The following is a 19,955-nucleotide window of genomic DNA, read 5'->3' on the forward strand; positions in this document are numbered from 1 at the left end:
GGAAGTACAATACGCGCCGCTGCTGTTCAGAAACAACAACAGACTCGTTGATTATTTTGTCAGAGATAACTATTTATTAGGTCTATTTTATTGTTCAGTGTACTACGGGATCTTTTATGTGCCGAAGCCGGTGACGCATGCGCTGTGGTGCGTAAAGGATGGCTGGCAGAGGCCATGTTGTGTTTGGACGGTGCTACGGCGCATGCGCGCTTGTTCTGTGACAGGAGCGAGGTCAAGGGAAAGATGGCGCTACCCTTAGGACCATCCGGAGGTGTCTTCAACCTGCTGTTGAGGTGTTGGATAAGAACAGAGGAGACTCTGCTCCGGGCTCTGGGTCTGCAGCCTTTCCATCCAGGTGACATTTCATTTCTACGTGCTTGTAGCAGCCAGACATCAGCTTTCTTCTGCTTAGACAGAGTCTGAGAACTAGTTATCTCGTGTGTGCTGTCCTCCCCACAATGGAAGGCACCTTCACTACTCTACACAAGCCTGTGTATAGGTCAGCTCTGGAGGTATGTGTGCCTTCAGGTATAGATATCTAGGGGCTGCCATGATGGTGAGTACATCTAGGTGGGGGATTGATGGAATTAGGACATGACATGCTCCATGTGGAAGCCCTTCTCCAGAAATGCGCCCTCAACTAGTCAAAAACAGAAGTCACTGAACACCTTCTATAGCTTGCCTGAACGTGTGATTAAAGTGATTGTAAAGGTTTTTGTTTTTCATAACATGCATGTTGTACTGCTCTGTGCAGTTGGTTTTGCACAGAGCAGCCCTTCCTCTTCATCGGGTGCCCCCACAGAGGGCCGCTTTCCATGGAGGCACCCATGCAGGCATGCTAACGAGTCCCGCTGCTGCGTTCATTGACACAGATGGCAGGGCTCGCACCCCCCCCCCCCCCCCCGCTCACATCATTGGTATTAAAAACATCTTTGCCATTTTCAAGCTTCCTTTTAACCACTTTGCATATTATTCTATATATACTGTGATTCTGTATTTGCCAAATATGCTGCAGAAATCTCCCTCCACTAAGTCTGGCTACAGCCATTTTAACTGTGGGCAGCTGAAGCTGCTGCCTGTTCACTTCCTGGATTTACACAGAGGCACACCTCCAGCTCTGCAGCTTTCATTGGCCCTCCTATGACTCATCTGCCCTCCCTGGCAAACTCTCACGAGAGAGAGAGAGAGCTGTGCATGATGACCAGATAAGAAACGGGAAGTGGGTTGTAAAAGGTATTTACTGGCAGAAAAAAAGAATGTTAAAACAACGAGGGCAGAAGATTTAATAGATGGAAAGTTGAAAAAACTACGAAAGGACTGCTTTGATGCAAAGAATGCATTAAAGCGGAGTTCCACCAAAAAGTTTAACTTCCCCTGATTTTTCTGACTCCGACTCGCCCCACCCGCCTGTGTGCAGCTGCTGGCTTTTTAAATTTTTGCAGCGTTGAGCAGAACACTTTTACCCCCTTCCTGCCCGGGCCAGCTTTCAGCGCTGTCGCACTTTTAATGACAGTTGGCCAAATGTCCAAAAATGTTGTTTAAAAAAAAAAGTAATTTTTCTCCTTCACTGATTGGTGTCACTGAAATGCAGCACTGATTGGTGTCACTGATGGACACAGACCGGCAGCACTTTTGGGACTACACTGTATTTAGGGCCCTGATCATAAGTGCACTGATTACCTGTGAAGTCTCCCCTGCGAGGAGATGCCGCTGATCCGCTCTCCTTGCCTCACACTCTGTCAGTGTGAGGAGAGCTGATAAATGGCAATTTCGTATTTACAAGTGATTGGACACAGCCGATCACATGGGTAAAGAGCTGCGGGCACAGCCACGATCCCTATGCTGCGCGTCCCCCGTGGGCACGCAAGAGCGGTGACACTGGGGTGACATCATACGATGAGAGGAGATCCTGCTGTCATTTCCCTATAAGGCGTTAAAGCGGATGTGCCAGTATAAAAAAATATTAAAAGCCAGCAGCTACAAATACTGCAGCTGCTGACTTTTAATATTAGGACACTTACCTGTCCTGGAGTCCAGCGCCGATCGCAGCAGAGGACGAGCGATCGCTCGTCCTCTGCTGCTCCCCCCGCCATCCTCGGTGAGGGAACTGTTCCGGCTTCACTACCCGGTTCCCTACGGCGAATGCGCGAGTCGCACTGCGCCCGCCGATTGGCTCACACGCTGTGTGCTGGGAGCAGAGTGTTCCCAGCACACAACGGGCGACAGACGGGAAGTCAGAAAAACCCGTCTTTTGCCCGTAGCGTGTGGCCGGAAGTGGGTGCAAATACCTGTCTTTAGACAGGTATCTGCACCCCCCTCCCCCTCAAAGGTGTCAAATGTGACACCGGAGGGGGGGCGGGTGCCGATCAGCGTGAGTTCCACTTTAGGGTGGAGCTCCGCTTTAAAGAACCTTCTCACCCTCACTTTTTTTTTTTTTAACCCCGGTTTAGATTATGGCGGCTTTTCATTTGAGGGTGAAGATTCGCTTTAAGTGACACCAGTCCTCTCTTCTGGAGGTGACCTTCTGTGGGTGTGACATTTAGGGTTGCCAACTCATCCCTTTAAAACAGAACACATTAATTACACAGGTTCTGAGGCTAATTTAATGCAAATAAGGCACCAAGTGAGTTTAATTACCTCCTCAATCAGCCACAGAACCTGTGTAATATGTGTTCTGTTTTAAAGGGATGAGTTGGCAACCCTAGTGACATTGCTACCTGTGAGATGTGGACACTTCCTATTGGATGGCTTCCAGAGGGTCCTCTCAGGAGGGTGAGGAGTATGATGTCATTGCAGAGGGATAACAGGGGTCGGTGGTCTTGGGTTGCAGCACTGAATCAGCGGCCTCGTGTAATGTAACCAATGGCAGTGTCGGCTCCGGTCAGAGCCTCTGTACTAACTAGGAGAAGTTAGTGCATCGATCTCCTCCGCTGAGCTATTGTGTTCTGATAGGGAGACGGCGCCCCCCGCCAGAACTCTCCTATCAGCGCTCTCTGCCATTGGCTCATTCAGGGAAGTTGTAGAAAGAGATGACCAACAGACTGGCAGCAATCGCAACATGAAAGGAGATTTCTCAAGTAAGCTTCGAATCTACTGGATTGTCAAATATAACTGTGTGTGTATGTGTGTGTATGTGTATATATATATATATATAATTGTTTGTTATTTTTAAAGGGTTCTTTTAAATTAAGTTTATTCTTCTCCTGCAGCTTTAGCTATTCAGTTTCCAGTAGCAAGTCCCATTGAGGCAGGGGAGGACAGATCTGACAATGCTCCCAGTTTTCTGGATAGCATCTTTTGGATGGCTGCACCTAAAACCAGGAGAACTATTGAAGTAAATCGCTGTCGACGAAGAAATCCTAATAAACTTATAAAAGAAAAGGTAATATTTGTTTAAAGCCTAACTTAAACATTTTTTTTTTTTTTTGGTTCAAAATACTTCAATGGAGAAGCTGCAGAAAAGCATGTAATGTATTTTTGCGGCAATTTGTGTTTTGTAATCTGCCCAACAACAAATTGGCCCAAAATTTTTTATAAGTGCAATTTTTTTTTTTTTTTTTTTAAGGCTATTATCTGATTAATCGAAACAATAATCTGCCAACTAATCGATTATGAAAATAATAGTTAGTTGCAGCCCTAATGGAAATACTGCAACCTAATTTTCTATCTCTCCTGATTTTCTTCTGGCTTTCTTTTTTCACTTCCTCTCTTGTCTTTTGTCACTCTTTCTTTTTTTTCTTTTGATTCTTCTTAGGTTTTATCTCATTATTTTATCTCTGGGGATAGAATCCTTAAGATTTTTGGTCCTCAGTTTGTTTTATTTTGAAAAGATAAGTTTATGTTTTAAGTAATTGAAGGATTCTACCAAACCTTTGAAATAATTAGATTTGATGGGGATTCCGAAAATTTGTTTTCGGTTATCGGAGAGTTCCAGTAATAGTTATTGGAGGGAGGGAGGGAGGATTGGAGGTTTTGCTCAACCTCTTGGACACAGAAAGTTCCCGTTAGGGGTGTCGGAGAGGTTGATGCACTCCGGATATCTTATCCTTTAATTATTCTAAGTAATTTAATCTGGTACACTCAATTAGTTTTATCCCTTATAGAACTTATTGTGTGATAACGCTAGACCTAGGAATTCCTTGATATATGAAAATATTCTGTTTCTCTTTCAAGTTTAAAGTATTACTTTGAAATAGTCTTTTAATTTAGCTTATGTGAACTGCCTTACTTTCACCACATGGTGTAGAGCATATAGGATGGATAGATATAAGTGGCAGTTAATAAGACAGGAATGATTATTATGAATTGAAATGTATTTTAAATTATTATATTTCTGCGTGCTATTGACTTATTTCTTGCTAATTTAATACAAATGTATGTATTTATTTTATTGAAAATAAACTTAAATTTGAATGAAAAAAAGGAAATACTGCAACCTGGCATTCTGATATTTGGTAAATGTAATGCTTTTCTTTTGGCTACCTCTTAAAAAGGAAGTAAACCCTCTTAAAAAAAAATGTGGGGGGGGGGGGAAAACCGCATAAGAAAGGCATAATGAGCTAGTATGCATAGCATACTAGCTCATTATGAATTACTTACTCTTAGTGAGTTCCGGTGTCGCTGCTCCAGCACTGTGACTGGCCGGAGCAGAGATGACGTCACTCCCGCGCATGCGCGCCGGAGCCGCTAGTGACGGCACAGTCGCCTTCACTAACGGGGCGTGCTCAGTGCGCTTCCGCCGTAGAATCGGTGCCCATTTTTTGGAAAATATCTCCTTAACCGTGTAAATCTCCATAGGCGACGCTTTAAAATTTTTAAAGGTTACCATTTTTGAGTTACGAAGGAGGTCTAGTGCTAGAATTGTTGCACACGCTCTAGCACACGCGGCGACACCTCACATGTGTGCTCTGAAAGACATTTACATACCCGGGCGGGACTTGCGTGTGCGTTCGCTTCTGAGCGTGAGCTACCGGGGCGTTTTAATTTTTTTTTTAATTATTATTTATTTATTATTTACACTTTATTTTTACACTTTTTTTTTTTTTTTTTTTTATATTTCGATCGCTTTTATTCCTATTACAAGGAATGTAAACATCCCTTGTAATAGTAATAGTGTGTGACAGGTCCTCTTTAAGGAGAGATGCGGGGTCAATAAGACCCCACATCTTTCCTCCAGGCTGGAAAGAATGAGATCGTGAAAAAAAATTCACAGACCTCATTCTTGCTAGCCGCAATTGCGGTTTGTTTACTTACGGGTACACGGGCCTCCAACGGTCATAGAGATGACTGGTGACCATCTGGTCACCAGTCATCTCTATGCCTCCCATCCGGCGCACGGCGATCATCTCTCCGGGCCCCCGATGGCACAGGAGAGCCCAGAGAAGCACCGGATGGGGGCGGGAGGGGGGGGATGTCCCCTCCCACCACCTATAAGAACGATCAAGCGGTGGAACCGCCGCTATGATCGTAATTATGGTGCGCAGGATCGCCCCTGGAACAAAATTATATCTGAATGATGCCTCTGAGTGCAGGCATCATTCAGATATCACCGCACAAAGTACAGGGCATCATATGACGTCCACCCGGGATAAGAGATCCCCTTTTTGGACGTCATATGATGGCGTGTGGTTAAAGGGGTTGTAAAGGTAATAAATGTTTTCCCTAAATGGCTTCCTTTACCTTAGTGCAGTCCTCCTTCACTTACCTCATCCTTTCGATTTTGCTTTTAAATGTCCTTATTTCTTCTGAGAAATCCTCACTTCCTGTTCTTCTGTCTGTAACTCCACACAGTAATGTGAGGCTTTCTCCCTGGTGTGGAGTGTCATGCTCAACCCCTCCCCTGGAATACAGGAGAGTCGGGACACCCTCTAACACAGAGTTCCTTTCTCTATCTGCAACGTAGAGAGCGTCATGACTCTCCTGTAGTCCAAGGGAGGGGGGTGAGCACGACACTCCACACCAGGGAGAAAGCCTCGCATTACGGTGTTGAGTTAAAGGTAAAGGAAGCTATTTAGGGATTTTTTTTTTTTTTACCTTTACAACCCCTTTAAACTGGACTTGGAGGCAGGCTATGGACACTCGTGTATTTACGAATTCTTAATAAGCAGTAAATGAGCTTTACATCAAGAATAATAGACCACTGGAGATTTGAAGTAGGGGTCTGTTTCTCCAAATATTATAATATTATTATTATTATTATTATTATTATTATTATTATTAATAATATGCAAGTGGGACTCTACAGACACCCTATTTAGATTATCTAAAAGAGTGCAACCTTTATACACGTACTGTACACGTTTTAAAAACAATAATATTATATTATACACTATTTATATAGCGCCAACAGTTTACACAGTGCTTTACAATGTAGAGGGGGGACAGCACAATTGCAGTACAGTTCAATACAGACAGTACCTCTGGAAGACTTGCCCCCTTTGTGACTAGGGCATTTTTAGCAACGTGAAACTACCCAAATAAAATGAATGTCCTCCATTGAAAAAAAGCGAATTTCTCTGTATTCTGCCACATATTTTTGGTAACTAAAATCCGAATGAGCGTATATTGATTGGTTTGCGCAAAAGTTATAGCTTCTACAAATTATGGGATATCTTTATTCATTTTTTCTTTTTACTAGCAATGGCGGCAATCAGTAACTTATAGCAGGACTGCAATATTGCAGTGGACATTTTGACACTTTTTGGGGATCAGTGACACTAATACAGTGATTAGTGCACAGTCACTGTACTAATGACACTGACTGGGAAGGGATTACCATCAGGGGCGATCAATATGTTAACAGTGTTTAAACAGTGTTTTACTAAACTGTAGGAGATGCTTTTACTAGGGGAAGACATTAATCCTAGTGCCATGCCTTCCTTTCTGTCAGAACGGCGATCTGCCTTGTTTACATAGGCAGACCACCATTCTGCCTCTCTGCTTGATTGGTATGTGCCGGTGGACATCCAGTCTACGGTACCTGCCTGTGGGCGTGATTACAGCGGTAGCGAGCCACCAATAATGCCCAAGCGCACCCTCTACCTGGATCTCGTGTTTGTGTGTGTGTAATAAATATATATATATATATATATATATATATATATATATACACATACACACACACACCCCTCACATTTTTGTAAATATTTGATTATATCTTTTCATGTGACAACATTGAAGAAATGACACTTTGCTACAATGTAAAGTAGTAAGTGTATAGCTTGTATAACAGTGTACATTTGCTGTTCACCCTAAATAACTCAACACACATCCATTAATGTCTAAACTGCTGGCAACAAAAGTGAGTACACCCCTAAGTGAAAATGTCCAAATTGGGCCCAAAGTGTCAATATTTTGTGTGGCCTTCATTATTTTCCAGCACTGTCTTAACCCCCTTGGGCATGACGTTCACCAGAGCTTCACATGTTACCACTGGGGTCCTCTTCCACTCCTCCATGACATCACAGAGCTGGTGAATGTTGGAGACCTTGTGCTCCTCCACTTTCCATTTGAGGATGCCCTATAGATGCTCAATAGGGTTTAGGTCTGGAAACATGCTTGGCCAGTAGGGGTGTGCATCTTCACTGGTTTCACGATACGATTACGATGATCAGGCGGCCCTTCCTCCTTGCAATCTTCTGGGACACATCACCGGTCCCAGAAGATTGGCTGACCAATGGCAAAGCGCAGTGCGGTTTGCGCACTGCACGCCCGGCCGTGAAGCCGTAAGCTGTCACGGCCGGGTGCCCACAGTAGATATGATAGCGTCAAGGAGAGGGGGAGAGGAGCGGGGCTTTGATAGACTGTGGGACAGGTGAGTGTCTGTTTATTAAATGTCCACAGCTAAACTTTTTGTAGCTGCTGACTTTTATAAATGGTGGAACTCCGCTTTAAGTAGTTTACTAATCCGGTGAATTCACGCACATGGCTGCTGGGAGGTCAGGAGGGATTAGAATTCACAGCAAACAGCCCTGTGAAGTTACTACAATGAACAATACAGATGAAAGTGAACAAAAATCTCTAATCCTGTAAAGTCCATCAGACAGAAGCGGAGTTCTCTATTTCTATATTATCCCTGTACTACTGTCTCTGTGCTGACAGTCAGTTCCCATGGGCTTCCCTGTTTGCACCTTCCAGCACACTAGGAGTTACCATGGTGGAATGTGCAAACAGGAAGCCGGGGAAATGTCAGCACAGAGCATGTGTAGGAGCCGGTGTAAGTAGAGTGCAAACAAATTTGTACTCTTACTGCTGTTAACATAACTGTGCTGTAATAAATGCAGTACAAACCATTAAGTGCCCACCACTGTATGTGCTTTTTAAAATATATGGTGTCATACCTCATTTAGCCTGTGTATATCCCGCTCATGTGACTGCCTGGCCCGGTCCGCCTCTCTCCTCTCAAGTCTTGCCTCTCCTGGCGTCGGTGGCAGTTCTTGGCCCCACCCACCGACTGTAGCTATCAGATCAGAAGTGAGGCGGGGGGGGCTGACGTAAGGGGAGACGTACTGTAGGAGGAGAGAGGCAGGCCAGGGAGTCACATGAGCGGCATATACACAGGCTAAATGAGGTATGGAGTTGCATATATTTAAAAAAGCACATACGGTGGTGGGTACTTAATGGATTTATTAAACAGTTATTTTGACAGCCGCGCTCGGAGCGCTCTCCTGGGAGGGGCGGGGCAAGTCGGGATGATGTCACACCTGACATCGATTTGGCCGTCGCATGCTTCAATGCTGCATCGGGGACACCCCGAATCGCGATGCATCGATTAAATTCGGCACCCCTTATTGGCCAGTCCATCACCTTTACCCTCGGCTTCTTTTGCAAGGCAGTGGTCGTCTTCGAGGTGTGTTTGGGGTCGTTTATCATGTGGAATACTGCCCTGCTGCCCAGTCTCCAAAGGGAGGGGATCAGGCTCTGCTTCGGTATGTTACAGTACATGTTTGCCATTCATGGTTCCCTCAATGAACTGTAGCTGCCCATGCCGGCAGCCCCAGATCATGGCACTCCCACCACCATGCTTGACTGTAGGCAAGACACATTTGTCTTTGTACTTCTCACCTGGTTGCCGCCACACACGCTTGATACCATCTGAACCAAATAAGTTTATCTTGGTCTCATCAGACCACAGGAAATGGTTCCAGTAATCCATGTTTTAGTCTGCTTGTCTTCAGCAAACTGTCTGGAGGCTTTCTTGTGCATCATCTTTAGAAGAGGCTTCCTTCTGGGATGGCAGCCATGCAGACCAATATCATGCAGTCTGCGGCGTATGGTCTGAGCACTGACAGGCTGTACACTCTCTACTTCAGATTGTAGCAAAGTGTAATTTCTTCACATGAAAAGATATAATAAAATGGGAGGAGTGTACTCACTTTTGAGATGGCGTGTGTGTGGCTGAGAGTGCTGATCGGGTGGTGATCAACAGACCTTTTTTGGTCATGCCACTTGGACATAAGCCGGCTGCCAAATTTTGTCCGATTTCTATTGAATCGGCTGATGCCGCCCAATGTTCGACACGTGTGTACACCCCTTAAGCCTTATACTAACCCCTAAACTAAGCTCCAGCCACAAAGTCATTCTGAAGGGGCATAGTGACATACAGTATAATGTGTTCTTTTGTGGGTCAATTGCCACCACAAACAAAGCTTTAAGGGATGTTTGTTTCATAATGGTTGCATTAGGAGTTTTGATAACCGTGACAAAAATGGTGTCCTAATAGTGAAGATTAATGGGTCTATCCCCATCATCCCAGGTAATTGTGTGTCATGCCATCATATACTGTCTGTAAATAATTACTTGGATCCCCCATTTTTTGGATAGAGATTTAGCTTAATTTCCTGTTCCATAGCCAAAACAAGAAGTGAGAGGAAACTTTTACAAATTTTAAGGAAATTTCCCTAACTGAGGTACAAACAGCAATACAAACTGACAGGGGTCCTAATCCCTCTCTACTCTATCCAAAACTAAAAATAAAAGTTTTGCCTTTTAGTTATACTTTACCGTGGTAAAGTGGGATTAAACCCAAAAAAGAACAAATTGTCAAGTATGATTTTTATGACAGAAGAGACCCTATTGGTCTCTTCTGTCATAAACCCTTCTCCCTGCCTGTCAGCATCTAAGTACACTGAGCCGCGCTTGCGCAGCTCAACATACATTTGCAGCGCTGCTGTTTGCTGAGATGATGTGACTCAAATGCTCATGGACACAGATGGCATAATCGCAGCTCAGTCAATCAAGTTGCTGAAGAGTCAGGCTCCTTAACCACTTAAGGACCCCCTACCGACGATATACGTCAGCAGAATGGCAGGGCTGGGCACAGGCACGTATAGGTACGTTGCCTTTAGGAGCCCAGCTGTTGTAATTTTCACAGTAATCAGTGCATTTTTATAGCACTTTTCGCTGTGAAAATGACAATGGTCCCAAAAATGTGTCAAAGGTGTCCGATGTGTCCGCCATAATGTCGCAGTCACGAAAAAAATCGCTGATCGCCGCCATTAATAGTAAAAAAAATATTAATAAAAAAGCCATAAAACTATCCCCTATTTTGTAAACGGTATAACTTTTGCGCAAACCAATCAATAAACGGTTATTGCGATATTATTTTTTTTTTTTTTTTTTTTTTTTTTTACCAAAAATATGTAGAAGAATACGTATGGGCCTTAACTGTGCAAAAAAATGTTTTTTTTTTAATATATATTTTTTGGGATATTTATTTATAGCAAAAAGTAAAAAATATTGCATTTTTTTTTTTCAAAATTGTCGCTCGTTTATAGCGCAAAAAATAAAAACCGCAGAGGTGATCAAATACCACCAAAAGAAAGCTCTATTTGTCGGAAAAAAGGACACCAATTTTGTTTGGGAGCCACGTCGCACGACCGCGCAATTGTCAGTTAAAGCGACGCAGTGCCGAATCGCAAAAAGGGGCCAGGTCCTTTTACCTGCATAATGGTCCGGGTCTTTAAGTGGTTAAGGAGGATCAGGAGATGATGATAGCCCTGTGACCGACGGGAGTGCTGATGGCAAGCAATCCCCTCCAAGCAGTGCGCTAGCTAAGTATGCCACAATGTGCTAATATGGTGTGCATGTTGGCACAATATAGCTAAGCGCTCCTGGGGTTCAATAAAAAATTTAATAAAAAACTGGCCCAAACAAACTATTTATTCCCCAACAGTTGCCTCGGCTACACACAGTATACATTGCAGGGTCTTTGCAGCAAAACAGGAACTTCCCATCCCTCCCCAAGAACAAAATCGAGTCGTGCTCAGCTGCTTGGCAAAGCTTCCTCTGATTGGCTGAGGTAGGCAGAGAAAGCTTTATTTATTCATAGAACACAAAGCTTGCTGTGAATAGCTGAACTCAAATTTATTCAAGGATTGGGTTGCCAAGTTTCCGTTTACTGCCAAAACACAGCGCTGTATACTGTATGTAGCTGAGGCTGTATACAGCCACAGCATTAGTTATTGAAGTATATATTTCATTTGAACCAGCTTAGTCCAAACATACTATTTTAAATCAGCTTTAAAAAGTTTCACTTTTTTTTCTTTTGTTACTTCTATTGACTAAGGGCCATATTCTGGTAGAAAGTAGACGGGCGGCGCGTAAGCCATTTACACTCCGCCGCCCCAACCTACAGGAGCACGTGCTGTATTCCCCAAACACTTGCTCCGTAGTTTGGGGCGGCATAGTGTAATTGGCCCGGCGTATCCCCGCGTATATCCAAGGGGGCGGCTTGTATTTAAATTAAGCGCGCCCCCGATTCGAACGAACTGCGCATGCGCCGGGCTTAAAATAGCCCAGTGCGCATGCTCCAGTTCTCGGTGTAAAACGTCAATGACGCCGACGTGTGCGTCATTGACGTAAAGTCGTATTCGCGGACGACTTAGTAAAACGACGGGAAAACACGACGCGGACCCGACGCCATACTTAACATGGCCTACGTGGGACTGGCGTAAGGTTACCCCTCATATAGCAGGGGTAACCTTACGCAAACGACGTTAGCGACGGTTACGCGAGGCAATTTTGTTCATGAATCGGCGTATTGGGCTCATTTGCATAAACAAATGAGACCTGAACGTAAACGCCACCTAGCGGCCGGCGGAGTAATTACATTTAAGTTCCGACAGTGTAAGTGACTTACACATGTCGGATCTTAAGCATATCAATGCGAAAATGATTCTAAGAATCACTCGCATAGATACGCGGCCCAAAAAAGAGAGATACGATGGAGTATCCTGAGATACTCCATCGTAACTATACTCAGAATATGGCCCTAAGTCCTATTGGAACAGGAAAGTAACGGATATATTTTGCTTTCTCTGGTTTCTCCTTTTCTCCATCAACATACAAGTGATTAGATATCTATCCATCTCTCAATCTCATTTTCTGTTTTTTTTTATAAAAACCTTATTTTAGACCTAGTAAGGTCATCCCAGGGTTTCTATGCAATGTGGCCAAATCATGGCTGGTGGGAGGGGCCAGCAGGGTGCTGTACATAGCTTCCTGTACACAACACAGCACTCTGAGTCAGTTTTCATCTCATGAAACCGTAGTGCAAGCAGTGGGCTGGATCTTGGGAGGAGTTATGCAAATATCAAAATGCCTTGACGGGTGTATGTCCGTCTTAGAGGAGTGGGTGTTCATAGGAATGCTGCATTAATGTGCAGACTAATGCCCATATGTGAGGAAGAATCTCAAATGATTGAAAGAACTGAAATACAGTGCATAAAAGGGATGGGTCAGAGACATTAGCACTGTGGAGGAAAAGAGCTGGATGTCCCCCAGCCAGGAAACGAGGAGGGCTCTATCTAACTTGCTGCAAGAAGCTCACAATGTGCACTGCAGTGATGTTAAAGTAAACAATGTCAGTCGGGAGAGGATTCTACAACTTTGCTGAACTGAAGATAAGGCTGGAGTTCGGTGCTAAATCGTTTGCCCAGGTTTTTAATGCTGTCCTTGTTCTTTCGGAAAATGTGCTCACTTCCTGTCCCAGTGGCTAGTGTTATCTACAATAGAAAGTGGGGAGAACAATCTCCTCATTAGGGATGCATATAGAAATTAAACATGACCAAGATTCTAACCCTTACTCAAAAATAATTGTAAAAAAATGTACAGAAATACACAAATGTTAAAGGAAGCAGGGTGGTCTAGTCTATTCAGATATGCATAGATGAAAAAAACAAAGTGCCAGCCTATTTTTTTTTTTCCCCTGAAACTGAAATGTACTTTTTTTTAAATCCTGCTCTAAGCAGTGAAATATTTAGTAATGTAGGAGTTCATTCACATACCTTGATGTCCTTACCCCAATAACCATCTTTTATTCTTTTGCAGAACAACATTGATCAATGTCTCGAATGTGGTCATTTGAAACTGAAACATGTGCTATGTGGATTTTGCTATGAGAAGGTTCGACATGAAACACATCTTATAAGGCAAGAAATAAAAGCCAAAGAAGGCGGACCGTTCAATTCTCCTACCGTGGAGTCAGTTGTCCTCTATGAAGGCGAAAAGGCACATTCAGGAGATGAAGAAAAGAGGATTATTGAGAGAAAACGGAAACGGCCATCTTGGTTTACCAATGAATTTTTTGCATAAATTGCACTTGAGTATCCCAGATGGCTGCAAGATGACCTTAGTAGGCTGGGCTGTGAAAATGTAAAGGCTCTGTGTTTGAGACTTTTTTTCCCTCCTTGTCATTGCAATTAGAAAGGAACCGGCAAAAAAGTGTTCTCTGTCCTGTTTTGTGTTGGATGAAAGTTGAGGATATTAAAAATTCAGTTTTGCATATGCCTGGTTGTATTCATTTAATTTCTAATAACTCAGTTTGATTAGGATGTTCCAGGCTTATACCTTTTATTATACAGGATTTATATAGCGCCAACAGTTTGAGCAGCACTTTACAACATAAGGACAGACAGTACAGTTACAATACAATTTAGTACAGGAAGAATCAGAGGGCCCTACTCATTAGAGCTTACAATCTAGGATGGAGGGTCAGATGATATAAAATGTAATAACTGTGGGGAAAGAACTGATGGAGAAAATAAAAGTACATTTGATAGTTGGGGGCAGGATAGACCTCTCTGAAGAGGAGGGTTTTCGGATAGATTGGGGTAGGGAGTTCCATAGGATGGGAGAGGCTCTGGAGAAGTCCTGGAGGCGAGCATGAGAGGAGGTGACGAGGGAACTAGAGAGCAAGAGGTCTTGGGAGGTACAAAAGGGATGATTTGGTCGATATTTTGAGACTAGGTGAGTGATGTAGCTGGGGGCAAAGTTGTGGATGGCTTTGTAAGATGTTAGTATTTTGAATTTAATTTGTTGGGTGAGCAGAAGCCAGTGGAGGGATTGACAGAAGAGTAGTAGATACTGAACAGTTCCTTATTCACACTTGCATATGGTGCTGACCACAGTCTCCTGTAGATGCATGCAAAGCAATGAATGGGAGGATGACCACGCCTGCAGGCATTTGTAGCATTTTCGGAAATGCAGCTATTACCTGCAGGTGATCGACCTGGATACAAATAATCTGCTTGTTCCATTAACTGCAAGTAGCTGTTAACAGAGTGTGCTGGATCTGCACCCCAGGGGTGCATGGTTTCGGGAGGACGTACATGGACGCCCTCACAGAACTAGATGACTGGGCTGTAGCTGTCTTTTGGTAATAGCGCAGTCGGGAAGTGGATATACACAAAGGATCCCTTTTAATGTTGCCTTTGCTTCAACAGACACTAATGGAAACATAGAGATAACATTCACTATTTTAGGAGCACAGCCAACACTGATCTTTTTCCCTGGGCATAGAAGTTGTATTCCTGTCTCAACCAATTCAAACCTGATCTACCCTTTTCTCTTAACAATACAAAAGTCTATGTAAAGAACAAGAACATTTCGAACAGCCATACAGTGCATAAGTTCTCCTGTGTACACATTAAGGGTACATTTTGCAGGTGTGGATGTGCCCTGAAGGCACCTGCTTTTTATACAACAGTCAGTTTCTACCTTAAAGCGGAGTTCCGCCGATATTTGAATTTTTTGTTAAGTCTGCAGCTACAAATACTGCCACTTACCTGTCCAGGTCGCCCTCAATGTCTGCACCCAAAGCCGATCCGTCCATCGGCTTTCGGTGCTGCCGCCGCAATCTTCGCTATGGGAATAAGTGAAGCCGTGCAGCTTCACTTCCTGTTTCCCTGCTGTGCATGCGCTAATCGCAAAATGGCAAAAAAAAAACAAAAATAGGATTTTTATACTTGCCGTAAAATCCGTTTCTCTGAAGTCCATGAACGGACACAGCTTCCTTAAATCTTGACATTTGGGTTATGTTCCGTCTATTAGATGAGGGCTAGGCAGACAGGTTAGATATATAAAAAAAGCATTACAAACTTAAAAGGAGGGGTGGGTGCTGTGTCCGTCCATGGACTTCAGAGAAAAGGATTTTACGGCAAGTACAAAAATCCTATTTTCTCTTTTGTCCATGGACGGACACAGCTTCCTTAAATCTTGACATTTGAGACATCCCCAAGCAGTGTCAGAAAACGAGGGGTGGGAACAGCAATCGAACAAACAAAGCTCCTCAACAGAGGAGTTGCAACCTTAAACAGCCGCCTGCAAACCTTGCGGCAGAAGCAAGCATCCGCTGATGCATGGACGTCAACCTTGTAAAATTTGGTGAAAGTGTGAACGGACGACCAGGTCGCCACCTTGCACAATTGCCTTGGTCGAATGCGCAGTGACAGGAAAGGGAGGCGCCCGCCTTTTAAGGGCGTAAGCCTGAATCACAATCTGTCTGATCCACCGAGAAATGGTGGTCGACGAGACCGCCAGGCCTTTCTTTGGACCAGTCACAGACACAAACAGTGAGTCTGACCTCCGAAACTAAGCCGTAGCAGACAGATACACCCGCAGAGCACGTATCACGTCTAAGGAAAGTAACGCAACCTCTTTGGGATGCGACGGCCGAGGACGGAAGTACAATGTCCTCATTCAGAGGAAAAGCCGAAACCACCTTCTGAAGAAAAGAAGGCTGAAGTCGTAGAACCGCTTTATCCTTATGAAGGATTAAGTAGGGGGACTTGCAAGACAAGGCCGCCAACTCAGAAACCCTCCTGACAGAAGTCATGGCCACCAGAAAGGCAACCTTCTGAGAGAGTGTCAAAAGAGGAATCTCTCTGATGTTCTCAATGGGAGGTTTCTGAAGTACCGAGAGCACCAGATTCAAATCGCACGGAGGTAGTGGTGGTCGCACAATCATTACCTGGCTTTTAACAGCCACGCAGTTGAAGCCAGCGACTGTAAAGCAGGATGAATTATAGGACCTTGCAAGAAAAGGTCCTACCTCCTCGGCAGTTGCTAAGGGGCATCCGCCACCAGGTGCACTAGGCCGGCGTACCATGGAAGCCGAGGCCAATCGTGGGCAATTAGAATCACAGGGATTCCTTCGGTCTCCACTCTGCGAGGCAGACGGAAGAAGTTTCAGAGGGGGAAAGGAATAAATTAGACGATACTGACCCCACGGGGCCACTAACGCGTCTGTCGCGTCTAGGGTTGCCAACTCATCCCTTTAAAACAGAACACATATTAATGACACAGGTTCTGTGGCTGATTAAGGAGGTAATTAAACTCACTTGGTGCCTTATTTGCATTAAATTAGCCTCAGAACCTGTGTAATTAATATGTGTTCTGTTTTAAAGGGATGAGTTGGCAACCCTAGTCACGTCCGCCCAGGGATCCTTTGACCTGGCCACAAACCTCAATACCTTACGATTGAGTCGAGAAGCCAGGAGGTCCACGTCTGGCATGCCCCATCTCCGGCAAATGAGATGAAACACATCCGGATGTAGCGACCATTCTCCTTGGTCCAGCATCTGGCGACTTAGGTAGTCTGCTTGCCAGTTTTCTACGCCCGGAATGTATACGGCTGGCACGCTCCGCTCTGCCCACCGAAGGATGTGAGCGACCTCTAATGCTGCAGCCAAGCTTCTTGTTCCTCCTTGATGGTTGACATACGCCACCGCCGTGGCGTTGTCCAACTGGATCCTGACTGGATGCCCCTGTAGTCTCTGAGACCATGTGGAGAGGCACAGTCTGATCGCCCGAAGTCCCAGCACATTGATCAGCAGGTGGAATTCTTCCTGTGTCCAGCGACCTTGTGTCGACTGAACACCCCAAACTCCCCCCCCCCCCCCCCAACCAGTCAGGCTGGCGTCCGTCCGTCACCGTCCAGTGAAAAGGAAGGAACGACTTCCCGGACTGAAGGGCCGAAGATCTCAGCCACCAGACCAGGGAAGCCCTGACTAGTTGGCTCACCCGGATCTGACAATCCAGGGACAACGGAGACTTGTCCCAGTTGGACAGGATCTCCTTCTGCAAGACTCGAGTGTGAAATTGAGCATACAGTACCATCTCAAAGGAGGCTACCATAAGACCCAGGACTCGCATGCAAAAGTGCAGCGACAACCACATGCAGGATGCCAGCAGCTTCACCGCCACCTGAGTCGGCACCCACACCGACTTTTGGAGGTTCAGTACCCAACCAAAGTCTCGAAGGCAAACACAAGCAGTAACTGGACCATGATCACCACTATACTGTAGTGAACATTACAACGTTAAAGAGGTTGTAAAGCTTAGCATTTTTTCACCTTAATGCATCTTATGTGTAAAAACATCCAATGCTTACAAGCCCCCCGGTTTACTTACCTGAGCCCTCAAAAGTCCCACGTCATGAACGCGCTGGCTACTTGCCCCTGTCTTCTCGGCTCTTCATTGGAGATTGATAGCAGCGCAGCCTTTGGCTCCCGCTGCTGTCAATCTAATCAATGACGTAGCGCGCCTGGGGATGGGGCCAAGTGATACACAGTCTATAAGGCTGACTGTATCACGAGAGCGCGCCCGCAAGCTAACCCCCTTGGGAGAACGCTTCCCAAAATGGGGGTTAGCCATGGCTGTCTTAATGAGAGGGCACACCTGGGCACTGCCCAGGGGCCCCAGCTGCACGGGGGGCCCCTGTTTTTCCCCAAAGCGGCTGGTCCTTGAGCCCACGCTGCCCCAAATTTGGGGGCCCCTTGATGGCACTGGGAGTGATAGATACACAGGGGAGGAAGTCTGCCTCCTACCTACTTGATGTCTGTTTACCTGCACTGTCATCATTGTAGGGGCCCCAGAGCATTACTTTGCCCAGGGGCCCATGATGCTATTAAGACGGCACTGGGGTTAGCTCTTGCGGGGAGGAGCCGAGACAGCCGCTGAGGGACCCCAGAAGATCATGATCGGGGCCACTCTGTGCAAAACGAGCTGCACAGTGGAGGTAAGTATGACATGTTTGTTATTTAAAAAAAAAAAAAAAACCTTTACAACCCCTTTAAGCCTTGGTGACTGTCGTTAGCATAAACTACCACTAGATGGCACATTTGGGTCACAGTTTGTAAAATTCCTGAACATGAGTTTTACTATTCTTTTGTTCTATTCTCCAGTTTCCCCATTCTCATAGTTACAAATAGGTTAGGCAAAACCTGAAGCCAACTGTCTATAAAGAATTAAGCCAAAACCTAACTGCGTGTGTAGCAAAATAATCTTATTTACAAACACAGTTTTTGTAGTCACATTTGTAATTTGATTGCCACTTAGTAAAATAATATTGCAGCTCATGTTGCATGCTATTAGCTGGATTCAGAGAGATTTAGGCGGGAGTAGCGTAGTTTCAGATACACTACGCCCCCGTAAGTTAGAGCAGCAGGTCCTGTATTCACAAAGAAGTTGCGCTCTAACTTACGGCGGCGTAGTGTAACTGGGCCGGCGTAAGCCCGCCTAATTCAAATGTGTAAGATGTGGGCGTGTTGTATGTAAATTCATTGTGACCCCACGTAAATGACGTTTTTTTTTACTAACGGCGCATGCTCCAGTACGTATCCCAGTGCGCATGCTCCAACTTACGCCCAGCCCCATTCACGGACGACTTACGCAAACAAAGTAAAACGTAAAAAATTTGACGCGGTCCCGACGTCCATACTTAACATTGGCTGCGCCATCTTTTTGGTGGTTTATCTTTACGCCTGAAAACGCCTTACGTAATTGGCGTATCTTTACTGCGACGGCCGGGCGTACGTTCGTGAATAGGCGTTTCTAGCTGATTTACATATTCTAGGCGTAAATCAGCGTACACGCTCCTAGCGGCCAGCGTAAATAGGCAGCTAAGATACGACGGCGTAGGAGACTTACGCCGGTCGTATCTTAGCAATATTTAAGCGTATCTCAGTTTGAGAATACGCTTAAATATACGACGGCGGGGATTCGGACTTACGTTGGAGTATCTACTGATACGCCCGTCGTAAGTCTTCATGAATCTGGCCCTATATATTCATTTTTGCCAGTGTAAAATGGATCAGGATACATATAAACATAGACAATTATTTTCTTGCAATGTTATTTTTTAAAAACAAATATACCTCATTATTCAATATAAAAACTGATAGAATAAAATATTAACAGCGCTGTTAATATTTTATTCTATCAGTTTTTATATTGAAGAATGAGGTATACTTGTTTTTAGTCTCTATTGGTTTATAATAGCTGCTATACTGCAAGATCACTATATAATTTAATTGATATATATATATATATATATATCTTCTGGTACCGTTGTGCGCTCGGATCAGTAGAGATTTCCTGGCCAAGGATCTAGGATATTTGTTTCTGATACTTTAGACACATTTTATTTTTTACGTTTTTTTACAGTTTTCTGACTTTTTGGAAATCTTGAAACCTTCTTCACTAGGAAAACCTTGTCAAGTGGCGTGTCAACGAAATATGCAGAAAATAATGCATATATTGGTGGCCAGCACAGTGCTTGGTGGTTAGCACACCTGCCTTGCAGCGCTGGGGTCCTCAGTTCTAATTACAACCAGGACACTAGCTGCATGGAGTTTGCATGTTCTGCCTGTTCTTGCATGGGGTTCCCCCTTACT

At 44.6% G+C, this 19,955-nt stretch overlaps 1 protein-coding gene across 1 annotated transcript; it reads left to right on the forward strand.

Moving 5' to 3' along the window:
• Positions 1–163: 163 nt before the first annotated feature.
• On the forward strand, positions 164–13,785 carry MRPL32 (mitochondrial ribosomal protein L32). The gene is made up of 3 exons (XM_040353250.1): positions 164–355; positions 3,210–3,382; positions 13,330–13,785. Exons 1-3 carry the CDS (start codon positions 175–177, stop codon positions 13,591–13,593), a joined length of 618 nt encoding a protein of 205 aa, XP_040209184.1. The 5' UTR covers positions 164–174; the 3' UTR covers positions 13,594–13,785.
• Positions 13,786–19,955: the final 6,170 nt, after the last annotated feature.

Source organism: Rana temporaria, chromosome 5, assembly GCF_905171775.1.
Source record: "Rana temporaria chromosome 5, aRanTem1.1, whole genome shotgun sequence".
Classification (NCBI taxonomy): Eukaryota; Metazoa; Chordata; class Amphibia; order Anura; family Ranidae; genus Rana; species Rana temporaria.